At 36.3% G+C, this 21,886-nt stretch overlaps 2 protein-coding genes across 2 annotated transcripts; one reads left to right on the forward strand and one right to left on the reverse strand.

The window, feature by feature from the left end:
- Positions 1–1,144: 1,144 nt before the first annotated feature.
- LOC110661005 (ATP-dependent zinc metalloprotease FTSH, chloroplastic) lies at positions 1,145–4,633 on the reverse strand. Its single transcript, XM_058131464.1, has 5 exons — positions 3,030–4,633; positions 2,295–2,541; positions 2,015–2,198; positions 1,686–1,857; positions 1,145–1,599 (listed from the first exon to the last, which is right to left on the reverse strand). Exons 1-5 carry the CDS (start codon positions 4,353–4,355, stop codon positions 1,378–1,380), a joined length of 2,151 nt encoding a protein of 716 aa, XP_057987447.1. The 5' UTR covers positions 4,356–4,633; the 3' UTR covers positions 1,145–1,377.
- An 11,799-nt stretch (positions 4,634–16,432) lies between these two features.
- On the forward strand, positions 16,433–18,359 carry LOC131171067 (uncharacterized). The gene is made up of 2 exons (XM_058130521.1): positions 16,433–17,783; positions 17,866–18,359. Exons 1-2 carry the CDS (start codon positions 16,433–16,435, stop codon positions 18,357–18,359), a joined length of 1,845 nt encoding a protein of 614 aa, XP_057986504.1.
- Positions 18,360–21,886: the final 3,527 nt, after the last annotated feature.

The following is a 21,886-nucleotide window of genomic DNA, read 5'->3' on the forward strand; positions in this document are numbered from 1 at the left end:
GACCGAAAACGAGGTCCAAAAATTCCGAAAAAATTTCGTAAAACTCAGAAAAATACGTAAACTCCAAATATATTTTTAGTTTTGCCACGTGGTCTTTAAATTAATTTTTAAAAATCATCAAAGTTTATATTTTCGGAAAATCGAACCCGATTTTTAAAATCCGAAAAATCTCAAAAAAATTCCTAAAATTTAAATAAAATTAAGATATCAAAAATACTCATAAATAATAAAATTTGGGGTGTTACAGGAAATTTTATCTTTGCTATTAGATTGAGCGTACTGCTTACTTTCTACAATTAATCAAGCAAAGAAGCCATTAATCATTCCAGTTGTTTCATAAAACGAAGGAAAATAACACACAAATTAAAAACCAGCAAAACCCTAACAAGAAACACAAAGATTACACAAAAATACAAAATCAATTTAAATCAGAAATTAATAAAGAAATACCAGAGAATGACCAGAAAGAGTTGTGTACTACTTGCGTTAATCGGAGAACCAAATAGAGAAACAAAGAAAAGAGAATGTAGGTGAAGCTCTCCATTAGGTTTCTTACGAGATTCTGTGATTAGTGTGAAAACATGGAATCAGAATCTCGCAAGGCAAGTAAAATGGAGAAGAAGAATATGAGGATAGGGTGAGTGGCGTATTGTACAAGAAAGAAATGCCGAATAATTAGGGTTACAAAGATGAAAAATAAGGTTAGATTAATATATTTATACACCTTGATACAACGGTTAGGATTCTAAATCTCAAGCGGACGGCTGAGATTTATTTTTTTAACTGAGATTAGTTGGCTTCGGAAAAAAAAAAACTGAGATTAGCTGGCAGCAAAATTTTAATTAGTGGTGAGGATTATTGGATTTAAATTGAAATTTTAAATTAAATTATTTTAATTTATAAATCAATTTAATTTTATAATTAATTCGATTTAATTAAAAAATATATATAATTTTAGTTTATTTAGTAAGATTTTAAAGAAAAATTTTCAAGAAAAATTAAGTTAAAATTTTTTTAAAACACTACGTTCTGTAATTTTAAAGATTAAGATTGCTATATGCTTAATTAATTTAATTTTAGAAAAAAAAAAAAACTACATCTAGAGTTTAAAAAAATATATTGAAGCTCATTTTCGGAGAGTATGTTTTGGGTCCATAGTTACTAGTATTTGCAGGTTTTTGGCAAAATGATGGTCCTCCACTTTCATGGGCAAGTCTCAGCTTGACAAGAAACGCAATGTCTACTAGAATCTTGCCTATACTCAAGCATTCTCGACCCCTAGCATTTCTGGGGTCACCGAATAACTGACTGATTATGATATGTGTTTGTGGGTGTGAATGATATATTACAACAGGGTTTGCATGCCTGGAACTGAAATCAGGCAACATATAATTCTGCTTTTCCATCAATGAAGAGACTCATGAATTCTTCTCCATCAACAGTTTCTTTCTCTATAAGGAGCTGAGCAAGCATGTGTAGAATGTCAATGTGAGTTGTGATGACATGCTTGGCCCTTGAATATGCCTTCTCCACCAGCTCCCTTACCTCTGCATCCACCACATCAGCAGTGGCCATAGAATAGTCCTTTTGGGATGACATCTGACATTGCAGTACATAGAAGTTAGTCTTCATTACTTCACTGATCATTTAGAACTGAAGACATAAGATCCAAACACAATCCCTACCTGTTGACCCAAGAAAGGATTTCCTCCAGGTCCACCAATGGCAACTTGTCCAATCTTTTTGCTGAAACCAAATCTCTCAACCATCTGCCTTGCCACCCGTGAAACTTGCATGAAGTCATTTGAAGCTCCTGTTGTCACATTTTCCTGACCAAAGATCACCTCCTCAGCAACCCTGCATGTGTACAATAAATTATAGGCCACTACCAAAAGAGAATTTGATAAGGTTTTGTTAACTTTTCAAGAGAAATCAATTTGGATAGCAGTAAATATACTCATAAGCCCTGCAATGTTTTCCTAGGCATTAGCCAAGATAGGTTTCCATAACCAACCTTCCACCTAATGCAACAGCCATCTGATTCTCCAAGTAGCTTCTGCTGTACAATCCAGACTCAAGCCTCTCCTCACTTGGAGCAAAAAATGTAAGACCACCAGCTTGACCACGAGGAATGATGGATATCTTGGCTACAGGATCATATTCAGGCATCAGTGCACCAACCAAAGCATGCCCAGCCTCTGTAGATTGGAGAGCAACAAACACAATTAGCTTCTTAAAAATCTATAAAATAGACAAGCAACTAAAATGAAAACAGAACATTCATAATTGTCTACCATGATAGGCAACTAATTTTTTCTTCTCATCAGAGACAACAGCATTTTTCTTCTCTGGCCCAGCAATAATCCTCTCAAGAGCATCAGATATCTCATCTTTGCTTATTTCTTTAAGGTCACGCCTAGCTGCAAGTATGGCAGCTTCATTCATCAGATTCTGCAAATCAGCTCCAGTGAATCCCGGGGTTCTCCGGGCAATCTTTTCAAAGTCCACATCTTTTGCGAGAGCCTTTCCTCTAGAGTGAACCTGTCATTTACAAAAGTTACAAGTTGAACAAGCAGAGGTTAAATAAAAGCAAGATTTATAAAAACATGATCCAGCCCTATTAGTTCAAAACATAAAGCAGTTTTCTCCAAAAATAGAAGTGTCAAATGCAACATTTTAACTGCTAATTATCAGGGGCCAAGCACAAAACCAGATCAACCATGATGAATATTGACATACGAGGGTTATAGAAATACGAGGGGAATTGATCAACTCTATGCTTACAAACTATGACCGCAGCATCATGATGGACGTGTACATGCAGACATAAACATTACCTTAAAGATACAATACTGCTTATAACTCTTCTCTTTTTACATTTTCTAGGCAGCAGACTCATTAGTCATTACCTTCTATACTAGCATTTGATAATTTAGTTGCGTCAATTCATCCAACTTTATGCTCTCATCGAACAGAAAGAAATATAAAACATGAAAGTAAATGAAGATTGGTTGTACAGAGGTGCAAACCTGAAGGATCTTCACTCTACCAGCAACATCTGGTCTGTCCACAGTAACCTGTCTATCAAACCTCCCAGGTCTTAACAAAGCCGAATCAAGAACATCAGGCCTATTAGTGGCGGCCAACACTATAACACCCGAATTGCCAGAAAATCCATCCATTTCAGTCAACAATTGATTAATAGTCTGCTCTCTCTCATCATTTCCACCACCAAGCCCCGCTCCTCTCTGCCTCCCCACGGCATCAATCTCATCAATAAATACAATGCACGGAGCCTTCGCCTTGGCTTTCTCAAACAAATCTCTCACTCTTGATGCCCCAACTCCCACGAACAACTCTACAAACTCCGATGCCGCGCAGGAGAAAAATGGCACTCCTGCCTCTCCAGCAACTGCTCTAGCCAACAGAGTCTTCCCAGTTCCAGGTGGCCCAACTAATAAACATCCTTTGGGAATTTTAGCTCCTAAAGCTGTGTACTTATCTGGGTTTTTCAAGAAATCTACAACCTCTTGAAGTTCCAATTTTGCTTGGTCTGCTCCTGCCACATCCGCAAATGTTACACCAGTCTCCGGCACTTCTTGGAATTTCGATTTCGATCTTCCGAAATCCATGGGCCCGCCTAAGCCGCCGGGTCCTCCAGGACCTCCCTGTGCCCGGCGGAAGAGAAAGAACAACCCTGCGAAAGCAAGGAGTGGGAATAACAGATTTCCAATAAAATTGAAAAGCCCGTTGCCAGAATCTCCCTCGGAGACGGAGATATCCACACCGTTCATAGCTAGAATGTCAATAAGATCAGGGTCATTAGGAACAATGACGGTAGCTCGGCGTCCATCAACGGCGGTGAGCTGGAGGGCAGAACCATCTTTGCTGAAACGAACTCTCTCGACTTTGCCCTTCTTGACCGCGTTGAGGAACTCGCTGTAACGCCATTGGCTGCCTTCAGGAAGGTCAGAGGTCGGTTGGGATTGAGGTTTTGGGGCAGTGAGAAGAAGGTTTTGAGAGAAAGGAGAGGTATTTGAAGGGGTGGGTTTGGTGGGTTGGGCTTCGATTACAGGTGGTGGCGTGGGTGGAGTGGCGTTGTCTAGAGCTAAGGCTTGTGGGGTAAGCGAAGAAGAGAAGAGCAAAGCAGCCAAAGTGGCTTGTGAAGGGATTGATTTCAAAGAATCTGAAATGGGCTGTTTTCTATTGAGGATAGCTTGAGCAATTTGCGTCTTTCTTGCAGAGAAGAAAGGGGAAAGAAATGGTGATTTGGTGGTTTTGGGAGTTGGAGGAGAAAGTAGGATTTTAGAACCAAAGAAGTTTGAAGAAAGCAAGGGGTTGCTGCTTGATGCCATGGTTGGGCCTTTGCTTATTCAGTGTCAGAGGTTCCTTCTTGCCTTTCTATTTTGGGATTCGACTATCCTGTCCAATCCTCGAATGTTTGGATTGCTGGCTTGGAGATAGAAAAATAATAAGAGTATTTTATTACCATATAGTTTTATACTAAATGGATGTGAACCGTGAACTCTTGGAAAATATCTGTACACAAAACAGGAGCAGCTGCTAACTTTGATTTGAGAGGTAGGAACTCTAAGTTGGTTTTAATACAAGCCATAAACATGGGTTGCTTGGGCTGCTCGGACGTGTACATTGCAGCTCCAGTCATTTATGTCTTTATTGATTTTTTATGCTACAAATTGTTAGGAAAAAAATAAGTTTTGTTTCCTGGAAAATGGATATTATGCGAGGGGAGGCTTCTACTTTCTAGTTCTAGAACTCTTAACTCAATTTGAAGCCTCTTCAATTTTGCTAAGCCTACCGACAGAGATTAGCCCAAATTGCTAGTGTCACGCTAATATTTATAAGCCCTGCACCACCATGACTTGGGCTATGAAGACAAAGCGGAAGATATTGGCCCAAAATTGATAAGCCTTTATGTTCCCCGTGCTCTGTGTTCGCAATTTTGAAGCCCATTTAATGGCCCATTGTGTATTCTCCACAGGTTGTACCACCATTTCGATCTGAAAGCCTGAAATTGCAGAGATTTGTGATTGCTCCGCGCAACATTTCAGCTATTTTTCATAGGACAAAAACCCAAAACCCAATTTGATTTGCGCTTTTTCTCCTTGATGTACATATTTCTGAAGTACTTGCAGCTCACTTGCTTCAATTGCTTTCCAGAGATGATACATGATTCAAATAAATTCATTTGCCAAATTTCCATTTTTTTTCCCCAGCAAAGACGAACGATTAAACCTCATTTAAAGGATTTTTTCATCTGGTGATTCAACCACCAGCCAACATCTTGTCTACTGATATGCAATGCTGTTGATTAGAGAGAGCTTGGTGGCCGTGTTGCGATCCGGCAAAATAGGCAATGTAGATGCATTTACAACTTACAAATTGATGCCAACTCCTGTCTCTATTCTATATACTCTATAGAATCACATCCTTCCAAATATGCATGCATTACTGTCGTGCGCTTGAGTTCTATCTCTTGTGATTCATTTGTTCATTTGTTCCAATAAGAATTATAAGATGGTGCTAATTCATTAACTTAAAAATCGACAAACATGTCCCCCACAAACCCAGACAGAAACAACATTATCATCAATGTGATTAGCTTATCATATGCGTGGGCCTTTCCTTTTTTTTTTTAAGCCATGATTTTTCACCTTGATCTTCAGCCTAGTTGGTGGATCTTGCTTCACTAATGGCCAACAGGCAACTGATTATCACCTGCATGCATCGATTAATTAATGTTTGATGGGCATTAATTATAAGCTTCACATGGAAACACAATGCCTAGTTGAAACTATTATTTTTGGGTTCAAAGCTAGACAAACTAGCAACTAATCCATGGATTGATATACATTGCATGTGGACTATCTCTCTACTTTAGATGAAACAATATAAAGGCCATCAAGATTCTGCTTGCTCCCGCCCACTGGACATTTCAAGAACAGTTGCTTGCAGAATGCAAATGTTAAGCTCAAGAAAATAAACAATGTTGCTTCCATGAGCCTGGAAGAGGAACACATTACTGCAATCCACTCGTGTGGAGCTTTAATTTCGTTTGATAAAATTATTTCTTAGAACTTGTAATCAATACATGTCAATAATGCAGGAAACAACTTCAAAGATGGGCCCTAAATACTGCATTATCATAGATCGGAACGTGCACATTACAGATGATAAGATTCCTGCTGAACTTGAACGTGGGCTACATTGTGAGGGCATATGCAACTCGTGCTTCTCAATTTTTAATCAATCAGGTTTTGTTATTAATTGGCCGCATGAAAGCACATGCAAGTCTCCAGGGATTGGATTCTTATTGCTGCCTGTTATTGTGTATATAATACAAGTAGAGGAGTTGGCTTGGAACAGCTTCTTCCTAAACCACATCAGTGTGAAAGGTTTTCTTCTGTTAAAGATGAATATGGCCGCCTCTATCGTAACCTCTAAAGCCACTTGCCATGTTCGTTCTATCAGTTTGCCTGCAAGACTTCATCCTCTTACGCTAAACGTTGAGGCGCATTTGGATGGATTAAGATCATCTCAAGCAACATCCACATCAACTTACCATAAATTGAGTGGCCTCAAAGATCTATATGAGTGCATTGACGAATTGCTTCAATTGTCTGTAGCCCAGAGAACACTTTCTAATGAACAGCATTGCAAATCGGTAGATGAAGTGTTGGATGGATCTCTCAGGTTGTTAGATGTTTGTGGCACCACCAGAGATATTTTCTCACAGATGAAGGAATCCCTAAAAGAGCTTCAATCCTCCCTTCGGAGGAGAAAAGGCAGGGAATCTGGCCTGTCAAGCGAAGTTGAAGCATATATGGCCTCAAGGAAAAAACTCAACAAAGCAATCAGCAAGTGTCTCAGAAATTTGAAGTGTGAAAAGAAGAATTGTACTGCTACACTCTTGGACAAAGAATCCAATGCGGTGGCCGTGATAGGTATGCTAAGAGAAGTTGAAGAAATCAGTGTTTCGGTTTTCGAGTCTCTCTTATCCAAGGTCTCTCTGGCAAAGGCAAGATCAAGGCCTAGTGGCTGGTCAGTTGTTTCAAAGTTATTTCAAGCTAAACCTGTATCAGCTGAAAGAGAAGTTCATACCAATGAAGTGGAAAAGATAGATGCTGAATTGCTTGCCCTGAAGTCAAGCAAAGACATGAATGTTGTACAAGTTCAAAATATAATGAAAACCAGAGCTACCATTCTCAACATGGTCAACCACTAGCTGTTGATGTACATACACAACACAATTGTATCGAACTCAGTGCGGATATATCAGAACATTTATCTTCATTACATTTACTTCTCGCTTCCCTTTGAGAATTTTACTTTTCCCTTAACTAATTGCAATTCTGATTGCCTACTTTAACAGCATGAGAATGTTATATAACAGCAGATACAAACAATTAAAAGATTAGAGAAATACATCATCTGAAAAATATTCAACTTTAATGTTCTAGTTATTTATCACAAGGCAAAATTTTTGTTAAATAAAGTAGGCTCCAATATACATTTTGTGGCTATTCTCATTTCCTTTCAAAGCCTTTTACCAGAGGCATGGAAATTGCATCCCACTGAAAATGTGTCTAAGTCCTAATTAAGGTATTATGAACTCTAGTTTGACAAATCCTAAGGTATTATGAACTTTAGTTTGAGAAATCCTGAGACCTGATTTAGATGGCATTTGTAATGCCTAGTTTGACAGCGAAAACACCCAAATAGTGATTCTGTTCCTACTGGCTGGGCCTAATGGAAATATGAACTTGCTACATAACAAATCTTAAGCTGAGTTTGGGAGGGTATTGTAATGTTGAATTACATTGAATTACTCCTTATTAAACGCAGCATTAGCACAAATGGGTTGCGAAACCTGTTGCAGGTAACTATTGCCCTTCTCTCTTTCTCTCTTTTTATTTTATTTTATTTTATTTTATTTTTTTAATCAAAATCAAACCACAGGCCAGTATGAGTTTTAAGGATAGGCTGTCAAGATTCCACTTGCCTATCAGCATTATTAGTTCAGATCAAAATTAGATGGTAGCCTCTGGGTGGCAATTCGTGCAGGTTCATGTTCTTTTTTGTTGGGAATTTTTTAATGGATATTTCTATTCTTGAGATCCGACCATATTAAAACATTGTAAGATCTGCCAACTCGTCACATTAAAATAATTCCAAGTCATAGTGGAGGGTGGAATTCTGTCTCCAATATATATATACAAGGTCTAATTGGTTTCAGAACCAATTCATCCAATAGCAAGTGTGTATTTCACAAATCTGTTTTGCTAAAATAGAAGATGGCTGCATTCACTGAAACCCCTAAAGCCGCTTGCCATCTTCGTCCCAGCAGTTTACCCTCCAAAACTCATCCCCTAGTTGCCAGTGTTGCTGAGCAGTTGACCAGTTTGAGGACATCATCAGAATCACTATCCCACAAATTAGGTGGCCTCAAAGATTTGTTCGAGAGGGTTGATGATTTGGTTCAATTACCCCTCACTCAGCGGGCTCTCTGCCATGAATATCAAGTTAAGTGTTTAGAGGAAATGCTTGATGGATCTCATCCCTCAGAAGGAAAAAGGGTGCAGAATCCATCATTGAAAATGAAGTTCGATCATATATGAACTCTAGGAAGAGATTAAGTAAAGTGATTTCCAAGTGCTGTGGAAATTTGAAGAAAATGGAAAAGAATTGCACAACATTTCCCTTGGATAAGGACTCAGACTTGGTTGTGGTCGTTAGAATGCTAAAAGATGTTGAAGAAATTAGCCTCACGTTGTTTTAATCCCTCCTATTTTTTGTTTCTCTAAGGCAAGATCAAGACCTGCTGGCTGGTCTATAGTGTCAAAATTACTGCAATCCAGGCAAGTTACGTGCCAAGAACAAGCTTATGCCAATGAAGTTGAGAAGATGGATGCGGAATTGCTTAATCTGATTGGCAAGATAACTAGCCTTGCAGACATGCAAAAGTTATTGAAGGGAGTAGAAGCACTAGAGTCTAGTATTCATCAATCAGAGGAGGAATTGGAGTGCATTTACAGACGATTATTAAAAAGCAGAGTTTCTCTTCTCAACATGCATAACCACTAGATCTCCTCTTTGGTATATTAGCATTATCTAGAGTTTTATACATCACAGTTTTGCTGTGATTGTGAATATATACATACATACACACCAACAGTTTTATCAAAATCAATATGAATATATCAAAACATAAACTTGTTAAATTTGGAGAGAGCGTTGGTCAAATTACAATTTAATTCGTTTTAATTTGAGCTTACATAAGTGATTAAATTGCTTTACACATCAAAATGATTAGTCAAATTAATGTTGCAATCTAATCATTTATATTTACCCTTTTATATTTATATTTTCCCTATGTGTGATTTATAATCCCAACACTTTCTCCACAAGTGCAACCACATAGTTGTCACTTGACAATTAGTTTGTATTTTTAACCCAATACGGGTCCCTTATGGGCAGCTGAAACCCACAACCAAATCCGAGCATTGATACCATATTATATTTAGAGAGTATATTGATCAAATTATAATTTAATTTATTTTAATTTAAACTTATATAAGTGATTAAATTATTTTGCACATCAAAATAACGTTCTTTAAAGGAAATCTATGAAGAGGTTAACAGGTGTCAATTTGCGTCAGCTCAAGAACCAAGTTGTTTTGAAGATACATAAAAGAATGGTGCGCAGCCATGGATGAGGAAATTAAAGTCTTGAATAAGCATGACACTTGGAAGCTTGTTGACTTGCCTAATGGGAAAGAAATGGTTGGTTTAAAGTGGGTGTACAAGCTCAAAATGAGACCTGATGGTTCAATATAGAAATATAAAGCATGGCTGGTTACTCGAGGTTGTATGCAGCGATAAGGTATTTATTTTGAAGACACCTTTGCACCTGTAGCTAGATTTGACACCATCAGAACTATTTTGGCTATTGTTGCACATTATAAGTGGAATGTCTATCAATTTGATGTAAAATCACCATTCTTGAATGGTTTTGTAGGCCCTGTAAGCTATAATGAGCTTGATTTTGATGATAACAAAACTTAATGAAATATACATTAACCCTTTGTGCATAAGTATTTAAAGTAATTTTATAGGTCATGATGTGCAAAGACACTGATGGAAGGACTATTCTATTGACATGGCTGATATAAAAGGAGTTTATCATCTTGTATGACACAAGACGAATCAAAGTCCATGAAGAAATAGGATAGAAATTAAGTTCTTAGGTCCATTGTACAAGATTGGAGAATTTATGCCATTTGAGACCTAAAATCAATTTTGTTTTTAGATTTAAGAGTTTAGAAAGTGTTTTTATATCATTTCTAAGGTTTTTGAATAGTCAAAATAATTTTTACAACCTTTCTTCAAAAACTCAAAATTTCAATTTTTAAGTCAGGCAGTAGCGAAATTAGTTAACCCGTTGCGAAAATTAGTTAACTAGTTTTGATGTCTAAAATTCTCTGTCTTACAAAACTAATTAACTGGTAAAAATTTTAGTTAACTATTTTTATGATCTGACCTGACTCAACTCTGCTGCACGACTTTTTAAGTAATAACGGCTAGTTTTTTGAAAATTAAAGAGCCGTTAGACACACTCTCCAGTAGACGTTTTTGGCAATGAAAAGCACCTATAAAAGGCATCATTTACTACAATTCTAACCAATGAAAGTGCTCTTATTCATAGTGAATTTATTATGGTTTTTAAAGCTTTCATTCAATTACTCTTGAGCTTGAGTGGCAAATCTTCTCTCTCAATCTTCTAGTATTAAATTCTGTATCTAAGAGTTATTAAGAGTGATTCCTTCTACACCAAAACCTATTTAAGATTGTGTAAGTGTGAGGACACACTTGTGGGAGGTTTTCAAGCACCTTGTGAAGCTTGTGGGAGGTTTTCAAGCACCTTGTGAAGCTTGTGGTTTTTTGTGGGAAGCAAAGATGTTGTAAAGGTCCTCAAGCACCTGGGAAGCTTACTGATATTGTAAAAGCTTTGAATCTTGCCTGTTGAAAAGATCAAATAGTGGAGTGACTCTCAAAGTGGGACTTTGGGAAGAGTGGATGTAGGCTAAGAGAGCCGAACCACTATAAACATTGTGTTTGATTCTCTTCTTCCCTTAACTCTTTAATTTTCAACACTTTGATTTTCTGATTATATATTGAATGTGTTGAGAATTTTTTTTATTGAGCTAATATTGCAAACTCTGAATTATATGTGAGAAAATACACTTGATATCAAGTAATTATGTTGTGTATGAGCTAGTATTTGTGCATAACTTGATTGATTACTTAAATTACATCCTAGGAGAAGAGTTATACACATACATAGAAGTGCAAAGCCTCAATTTTTCATTAAGTCTTGAGCAAGGACTGAAAAATTGTCTAAAGTGTCCAATTCACCCCCCCTCTTGGTCACTTTCTTTGGGACAACAAATTGGTATCAGAGCTTGTCTCTCTTGCTTGAGGTTTAAACACCTTAGAGAGATCCTACAATGGCTGGCACATCTAACACGGTTGGTATCCCTGCACCTTTAGCTGAAGGACACTCTATCACTAGACCACCTTTTTTTAATGGTTTTAATTATTCTTTTTGGAAAGTGAGGATGAGAAACTTTATTCAATCTGTTGATATTGAAGCATGGCAAAGAATTGTTAAAGGTCCTGAAATTCCATTAAAATTGCATGCTGATGGTTATAGAGAAAAAGTAGAAGATGAATATAATGAACTTGATTGGAAGAAAGTTTCTTTAAATGCTAAAGCTTTAAACATTCTTCATTGTGCACTTGATGCAACTGAGTATAATCGTATTTCAGGTTGTACATCTGCAAAAGAAGTGTGGGATTAACTTGAAGTCACATATGAAGGGACTAATCAAGTGAAGGAATCAAAAGCAAATAGGCTTGTTCGGGAATATGAACTATTTGAGATGAAACCTGGAGAAACCATTTCAAAAATGAGCACAAGATTTACTGATCTGGTGAATGTTCTCAAAGCTCTTGAAAAAGAATTCACTGAAGAAGAGTTAGTCAAGAAAGTCTTAAGGTCACTACCTAAATCATGGGAAACAAAAGTTACAGTGATCTTTGACACCAAAGATTTCTCCAAATTCACTTATGATGAGCTTATTGGTTCTCTTATTGCTCATGAAATGCTTTATGACAAGAGCAAGAGCAATGTGGATGATGAAAAGAAAAAGACAGGAATTGCCTTAAAGTCAAGCCAAGAGGATGAATTAAGGAAAACTATAGCTTTTAAGGCTGCCTCAAGTGACAGCTCTAATAGTTCAAGTGAGGAAGATGATCTTGCCATGATTACAAGAAGATCTAAAAAAGCATTCAAAAAGGGAGGTTCGAGATATAAGAAATTCCTAAAGAAGTATTCTCCCAAAGGTGAAATAAGCAAGGATCAAAGTGAGATTAAATGCTTTGAATGCAACAAACCTGGTCACATAAAGCCAAATTGTCCTAAACTGAAAAGGAAGAATTCAAAGGATAAGAGTAAGAAAGCCTTGGTTGCTGGCTGGATGGATAGTGATGATTCCTCAAGTGATAACTCTAGTGACAAGGAGGTTGCACACATTTGTCTCATGGCTCTAGAAGAGGATAGACCAAAAAGTTCCCAACAAAGAGAAATCAACACTGAGGTATGTCTTAGAAGCAAGCAAGAGTGTGAACAATGGTATGTTGATAGTGCTTGTTCAAGACACATGACTGGAGACAAAGAAAAATTCTCAAACCTTACCTTGAAAAGTGGTGGACATGTGAGATTTGGTGACAAAGGCAAAGCTTACATCATTGGAAGTGGCTCTATTGGGAAAAATCCAAGCATAAAGGATGTCGCATTAGTTGAAGGTTTGAAATTCAATCTTCTTAGTGTAAGTCAACTATGTGATAAAGGTTACAAAGTTATTTTTAATTCTACACATTGTGAGATTAGAAGTTTGCATAATGATCATACATTATTCATTGCACCTAGAAGTGAAAATGTATATTTGCTTGATTTAAATATTATTGAAAATGGAAATGAAAGATGTCTTGTATCTCTTGAAGAAGATAGTTGGTTGTGGCATAGAAGACTTGGTCATGCTAGTATGCATGTGATTTCAAAACTTTTAAGATATGACCTTGTTAAAGGTTTGCCAAAAATTAACTTTGAAAAAGACCATGTTTGCAAGCCTTGTTCTCTTGGGAAACAAACCAAAGTTTCTTTCAAATAAAAAAATGTTGTTTCAACATCTAGACCCCTTGAGTTATTACATCTTGATTTGTTTGGTCCTATTACACCTATTAGTCTTGGTGGTAAAGCGTATACTTTGGTCATAGTAGATGATTACACTAGGTATACATGGACATATTTTCTTGCACATAAGGATGAAACTTTTAGTGTATTTATATCTTTTTGTAAGAAAGTACAAAGTGAAAAAGGCTTACCCATTTCCTCCATTAGAAGTGATCATGGGAGAGAGTTTGAAAACCAATCTTTTGATGAATTTTGTTCAAACAATGACATTTTTCATAATTTTTCAGCTCCTAGAACCCCACAACAAAATGGAGTTGTTGAGAGGAAAAATAGAACTTTACAAGAAATGGCAAGAACAATGCTTAGTGAACATAGTCTTCCAAAATATTTTTGGGCAGAAGCCATAAACACTGCTTGCTATATCTTGAATAGAGCAATGATTAGGCCAATCTTAAAGAAAACCTCTTATGAATTATGGAAAGGGAGGAAGCCTAACATTTCTTACTTTCGTGCATTTGGTTGTAAGTGTTATATTTTGAACAATAAGAAAGATAACCTCAAAAAGTTTGATGTAAAATCAGATGAAGGTATTTTTCTAGGATATTCAATGCATAGCAAAGCTTATAGAGTTTTTAATAGGAGAACTTTGTTAGTTGAGAAAACCATTCATGTTATATTTGATGAAACTAACAACTTCTTGGAAAGAAAGATTGTTTGTGATGATGATGAACTAGGTAAAATTTTTGGAAGAAAAAAGGATGAGACTCAAAAGCAACAAAGTCAACCTATTGAGCCCCAAAGTGCAATTGGGAATGATGTTGACAATAAAGATGCTAATGAGAAAGATCAAGAAGGTGATCAAGAAATATTGCCCAATATTGAAGAACTCCAAATTGATGAACCACATCATGATGACTTACCTCAAGAATGGAGATATCATAGAGATCATCCCATGGAGGACATAATTGATAGCCCTTCACAAAAGATGATGACAAGAGCTCAACTTCGAAAATACTTTGGTAACGTTGCATTTGTTTCTCAACTTGAACCAAAGTCTTATAATGAAGCTCAAAGTGATGAGAGTTGGATTCTTGCTATGCAAGAAGAACTCAATCAATTTGAGAGAAATAAAGTATGGAAACTTGTTCCTAGACCTATAAATCATTCTATCATTGGTACCAAGTGGGTTTTTAGGAACAAAATGGATGATAAAGGACATGTCATTAGAAATAAAGTTAGATTAGTAGCTCAAGGATATAATCAAGAGGAAGGTATTGATTTTGATGAGACTTTTGCTCCGGTTGCTAGAATTGAAGCCATTAGAATGTTATGTGCATTTACATGTTATAAAAATTTTATGCTCTATCAAATGGATGTTAAGAGTGCGTTCTTGAATGGTTATATTGATGAAGAAGTTTATGTTGAACAACCACCAGGTTTTGAAAACTATGAATTTCCTAATCATGTTTATAAACTCACTAAGGCTTTATATGGATTGAAGCAAGCCCCTAGAGCTTGGTATGAGAGGCTTAGTAAGTTTCTTTTAGATAATGGTTTTCAAAGAGGAAAAGTAGACAACACACTCTTCACAAAAACACATAAACATGATATGCTTATCGTTCAAATTTATGTTGATGACATTATTTTTGGTGCTACTAATGCTTCTCTATGCAAAAGCTTCTCTAAGATGATGCAAAATGAATTTGAGATGAGCATGATGGGTGAACTTACCTTTTTCCTTGGACTACAAATTAAGCAACTCAATGGTGGCATCTTCATTAATCAATCCAAGTACATCAAAGATATGCTAAAAAAATTCAAGATGGATGATTTGAAGAGTATTGGAACTCCTATGAGCTCCACCATCAAGTTGGAAAAGGATGAAAAAGGTAAAGATGTTGATCAAAAGCTATTTAGAGGCATGATTGGCTCACTTTTATATTTAACTGCATCTAGACCTGATATTCATTTTAGTGTGTATTTGTGTACTCGGTTTCAATCATGTCCTAAGGAATCTCATCTAATTGCTGTTAAAAGAATTTTCAAATACCTCATTGGCACACACTCAATTGGTTTATGGTATCCTAAATGCGACACATTTGATCTAGTTGGATATAGTGATTCTGACTTTGCTGGAAGTAGATTGGATAGAAAGAGTACTTCGGGTACTTGCCAATTCCTAGGTCATGCCTTAGTGTCTTGGCATAGTAAGAAACAAACTTCTGTAGCTCTTTCTACTGTTGAAGCAGAATACATTGCTGCAGGAAGTTGTGTTGCTCAAATTCTATGGATGAAACAACAATTAGAAGATTTTGGTATAAAGCTTGATCATGTTCCTATAAGGTGTGATAATACTAGTGCCATCAACCTAACTAAAAATCCAGTCCAACACTCTAGATCAAAGCACATAGAAATTAGACATCACTTTATTCGAGATCATGTTCAAAACGGTGACATTAAGTTAGAATTTGTTCCTACAGAACAACAACTTGCAGATATTTTTACAAAACCATTAAATGAGAAAAACTTTTGTAGAATTAGAAGAGAACTTGGCATGAGTGAAGCTATTGAATGATATTTATTGCATTTGATATGAATTTGGTGCATAAATTGATTAAATATGTTGTTAGTACTATATTCTGCGTACATGTGTTTTTAGTTAACTACTTTCTCACTGCAGTTGTCTAGTTTTGTACCTATATAATATTTAGCCAACTGGGTTTCAAAATTAGTTAACTAATTTTTCCTCTGTGTACATTTGACAAAACACGCCTGATTTAAAATTACTTTCTTTCTAACGGGTATTTTCACTCTCTTTGTAATCTATTTTGACAAATTTACCCCTGAGCACATTTATGCTCATTTTATGTCTTTAAAGGGTAAAATTGGGTTTTGGCAAAAAGGGATTCCCGGTTCTCCATGAAAAACTGTACACAATTTCAAATTTTGAAAATTTTTTTTTGTGTAACTGCTGCATATCACTTCAATCAATCTAAAACTCCCTTATTTCTCTGCTGCACGTTGATTCTCCACTCTCTTAAAAACCCCAAATTACTCTCAAAACCATAAATCCCCAATTTACTTTCTCAAAATCCCTAAACGGTAAAATCCCGTTCTTCCTTAAGCCATTACTTCTCATTGAAATTTTAAGAATCGATGGCAAGGGTAAAACAAGTGACTACCAAACCTCAAAAATTCATGGGTGATGCCATGAAAGCTGCTGCCAGTTCCGAAAAAGAGAGAGAAGAAGGAACTGAAGTTGAGAACAATAATGACGAAACAGAGACAGTAGCAGAACGAGCAAGAAAAAGAAAGGGAAAGGGTATTGCTGGGTCTGAGCCTTCTGAGAAAAAGAATAAAATGGAGAAGGCCCCTGCTTCGAAACCTTTTGTGCAACAAAATATTTTCGAGCCAAGGTACATTAAATGGGATTCATTTTCTGACTTACCTTATGAATTTGAAGAATTATTTACTTTTCAAGGCTGGATGGAATTCTCTGAGTTGAATGAATATTATTATCCTTATTTGATTCAAGAATTTTATGGAAGTATGAAAGAAGTTGTTAAACGAGAAAGTTTTAGTGTGAGAGTTAAGAAGAAAAGTCAGATTGTTGATGTTGAATTCTTAGCCTCTGTTTTAAACCTACCAAATGATGGAAATAGGATTGGAACCTTCAAAGATTCTAGGAAGCTTGAAGGATATGATGAGAAGGCATTTCAATTATCAATTTTTTCGGAGGGTACACCTGAAAATGAAATGACCAACATCAGTTTAGTGCCTCAAAATTTTAGGATTCTACAATCCTTCATTCGAAATTTGCTCAATCCTAGAAGTGGTAGTCACTCATATGCAAATAGCCTTGATTTATGCATTATGTGGCACTTGGTTAACAAAATCAGATTTAATTTGCCATTTTTTATTTTTAAAGTGATTGCTAAGTCTAGTAAGCATAGAAGGTTGCCATATGCTATGCCTTTGACTCTTATATTTCAAGCTATAGGAGTTGATTTGAGCAAAGAAAAGAAGTTTAGCAATCCTATCCCCATTAAGGAGATATTCAAGGCTGATGATGGTAGGAAAAGGAGTAAGAAAGAAGACAAAAAGCAAGAAGAAGAGACTGAGATTGAGATTGAATTTGAATCAGAATCAAATTCTGAAACAGAATCGGACATCCCACTAAGCAAGTTGAAAGAGAGAAGTTCTAAGATAGATGAAGGGGAAAGCTCTAAGAAGAAGGAGAAAATGAAGCTGAAAATGTCAGATTTTGTGAAAATCAGTAAAGCAAATCTAGCCATGATGAAGGAAATACAAGAAATGAGTGGACTGACCTTGAGTATTTTAGAAAAATCTCATGAATTGCAGAAGGGAATTATGGCTGAACACAATGCAAAGATGGATATGCTTATTAATAGATTGGATAAACAAGAGTGGTTCATGAAGAAGATGGCTCAAATGCTGTTTGGTGAATCTTTTGGAAAGTTTGGAGATTTTAGAAGCTATCCACAGGGTACTGCTGGTCCTAGCAATGCAAAGGCTGCTGGACCAAGTGGAGTAAAAATTTCTGAAGTGGAAAGAAGAGGAGCATGTAGAAGCTGCTGAAAAGGTACAAGCAGAAAGTAAGATAGCTGAGCTTGAAGAAGTAGAGAAAAATGATGAGCAGGAAAAATCTGTAGAAGAGGAATCAAAAGCAGAACAAGAATCTGACAACGAGAAATCAATAGAATCCTCCTCATCTCATACTAAAAGCAACAACAGCATTGACAATGGAAAAAGTGAAGGCAAAAATGGTTCAAGACAAGAAGAGGAGAAGGAAGAGCAGTCACATGACCCATCCTCTGAACAACCAAACACTGTTCCTACTGCCTCTCAACCAGTACCTGAATCAACCATCTCTTTACCCATGCAATACGGACCTAGAAGAACCAAAACACAAGCCAGAAAATCAGTTCTACCCATTCCTCGAAACATCCAAGTACCCATACCTGAAAAAGAACCCCCAAAGAAGAAGCAACAAGCCAAACTTGTTGATCCCACTTACCTTAGGAGAAGTGGCAGATTTCTTAGCAGCAAAGAAAAATCTTGAGATTTTTTGAAATATTCTTTATGACTTTCAAAGTTGTGTCTTTTTGTTTTTTAAACAGGGGAGAAAATAGGAGAAAGCCTATCCTTTTGTTGATGTCAAAAAGGGGGAGAAATTAGGAGAAGATAGGAAAATATTTTAACTAACAGAATGATTTTAGTTAACATGATACATTTTTAGTTAACTAATTTTGTTCAGTGGTTATATGGTTCATATTCTGATATAGATATTTTGGACTTATTTTGGAAAGTTATTGAAGATATGATGATGATCCTTTATGATTGACTTATGGTTGATATATCTTATGTATGATGATTGAATTGATCTTGGATGAATTGATCTTGGAAATTGCTTAACATGTTATTATCTTCAAAATGCTTTGAATATCAGATTTAGGGGAGCTATTTTGCAGCTTCTCAACATTCTTGCATTTTGAATGATTGTGTGCATACATATAGGGGGAGCTTGTCTAAAGGCAAGTTCTTGCATACATGACATATGTAGATAGTTATACAATTGAATTTTTATGATCTTCATAGATTCATTAAGTTTTGACATCATCAAAAAGGGGGAGATTGTAGGCCCTGTAAGCTATAATGAGCTTAATTTTGATGATAACAAAACTTAATGAAATATACATTAACCCTTTGTGCATAAGTATTTGAAGTAATTTTATAGGTCATGATATGCAAAGACGCTGATAGAAGGACTATTCTATTGACATGGCTGATATAAAAGGAGTTTATCATCTTATATAACACAAGACGAATCAAAGTCCATGAAGAAATAGGATAGAAATTAAGTTCTTAGGTCCATTGTACAAGATTGGAGAATTTATACCATTTGAGACCTAAAATCAATTTTGTTTTTAGATTTAAGAGTTTAGAAAGTGTTTTTATATCATTTCTAAGGTTTTTAAATGGTCAAAATAATTTTTACAACCTTTCTTCAAAAACTCAAAATTTCAATTTTTAAGTCAGGCAGTAGCGAAATTAGTTAACCCGTTGCGAAAATTAGTTAACTAGTTTTGATGTCTAAAATTCTCTGTATTACAAAACTAGTTAATTGGTGAAAATTTTAATTAACTATTTTTATGATCTGACCTGACTCAACTCTGCTGCACGACTTTCTAAGTAATAACGGCTAGTTTTTTGAAAATTAAAGAGCCGTTAGACACACTCTCCAGCAGACATTTTTGACAATGAAAAGCACCTATAAAAGGCATCATTTACTACAATTCTAACCAATGAAAGTGCTTTTATTCATAGTGAATTTATTGTGGTTTTTAAAGCTTTCATTCAATTACTCTTGAGCTTGAGTGGCAAATCTTCTCTCTCAATCTTCTAGCATTAAATTCTATATCTGAGAGTTATTGAGAGTGATTTCTTCTACACCAAAACCTATTTAAGGTTGTGTAAGTGTGAGGACACACTTGTGGAAGGTTTTCAAGCACCTTGTGAAGCTTGTGGGAGGTTTTCAAGCACCTTGTGAAGCTTGTGGTCTTTTGTGGGAAGCAAAGACGTTGTAAAGGTCCTCAAGCACCTGGGAAGCTTGCTGATATTGTAAAGGCTTTGAATCTTGCATGTTGAAAAGATCAAATAGTGGAGTGACTCACAAAGTGGGACTTTGGGAAGAGTGGATATAGGCTAAGAGAGCCGAACCACTATAAACATTGTGTTTGATTCTCTTTTTCCCTTAACTATTTAATTTTCAGCAATTTGATTTTTTGATTATAAATGGAATGTGTTGAGAATTTTTTTTATTGAGCTAATATTGCAAACTCTGAATTATATATGAGAAAATACACTTGATATCAAGTAATTATTTTGTGTATGAGCTAGTATTTGTGCATAACTTGATTGATTACTTAAATTACATCCTAGGAACAGAGTTATACACATACATAGAAGTGCAAAGCCTCAATTTTTCATTAAGTCTTGAGCAAGGACTGAAAAATTATCTAAAGTGTCCAATTCACCCCCCTCTTGGTCACTTTCTTTGGGACAACAGGTTTTTTGGATGAAGAGGTGTATGTAGATCAACCTATAAGTTATGAAGTTAAACGGCAAGAACATAAGGTTTATCAGCTCAAGATGGTGTTGTATGGCCTTAAGCAATCACCAAGGGCTTGGTACTCAAGGATCGATGGACACTTCAATAAGCTTGGCTTTCAAAAGAGTGCAAGTGAGCCAAATTTGTATGTCAAAACTAGAAAGGCCGATGAGGTACTTATTGTGTTTTTATATGTGGATGATTTGATTTATACCGCTAATAATTTTGCTTTAATGGAGGATTTTAAAAGATCAATGATCAATGAGTTTGAGATGACTGATTTGGGTTTAATGAGCTATTTTCTGGGGCTAGAAGTCACTCAAAATGATGCTAGAATTTTTCTTTCTCAAGAGAAATATGTCAAAGATCTGCTTGTGAAGTTTCAAATGTAAGATTATAATCCAGTGAAGACTCCACTCAACACTAATCAGAAATTCAGACTAGAAGATGAGGAAAACAAAATTGATGGCCATACTTATCGAAATTTGATTGGTAGCTTATTGTATCTAACCAACATCAGGCCAGATATTATGCAAGCAGCTAGCCTTTTGTCGCGATTCATGCAAAACCCTAGTAAAATCCATTATGGAGCTACTAGAAGGGTACTTAGATATTTGAAGGGGACTAGCTCTTATGGACTTTGGTACTCTAATGCTAACAATCTTGAGTTGTGTGGTTTTTCTGACAGTGATTGGGCAGGTTCCCTTGATGATCGAAAGAGCACATACGGCTATGTCTTCCATCTTGGTTCAGGTGCTATTTGTTGGAATTCAAAGAAGCAACCATCTACTGCCCTATCCTCATCAGAAGCTGAATACATAGTTGTCGCTTCAGCAGCTTGTAAAGAAATTTGGTTGCAGCAAATAGTTAATGATATGAAGCAAAAGCAAGAAGGTGGAACAACTATCTTTTGCGACAACTAGTCAACCATTGCTACGACAAAAAATCCAGTGTACCATAGTCATTCTAGACATATTGAAACTCAACACCACTTCATAAGGCAACTTGTGGCTAATGGGAGTATTAAGATAGCCTACTACAACACTAATGAACATGGGAGAATGATCGTACAAGGGTAATGTGAAAGAAAAAAATGCTGAAATGGGTTAAGAAGTGGATTAATTATGAATAAGGGGCGAGGAGAGCTGAGGTGGACGGTTAGCGCCTAAGATGCTGTTCAAAATAGCGTCCCAACTCTAGACGCTATTCATATTGGCATTCTGATGCCTTCCCTGCCACCACCCATACCTTCACTGCAGAGAATCAACTCGGGACACCGAGAAGCCATTATCAATGGCGTGCAATGCTTGTCAGATGGAATATTTTGTCCCATCGAAATGTAGGGCGTGGGACGCTAATAAAACTAGCGTCCTGTGTGCAGTTGCTCTCGTCCCGTCAATTGGTAGAGATCAGGACGCTAATATAAATAACGTCATGTGTGCATTTCCACCCCGAATCTCCAATCCCATCTCCAGTGC

Source organism: Hevea brasiliensis, chromosome 2, assembly GCF_030052815.1.
Source record: "Hevea brasiliensis isolate MT/VB/25A 57/8 chromosome 2, ASM3005281v1, whole genome shotgun sequence".
Lineage (NCBI taxonomy): Eukaryota > Viridiplantae > Streptophyta > Magnoliopsida > Malpighiales > Euphorbiaceae > Hevea > Hevea brasiliensis.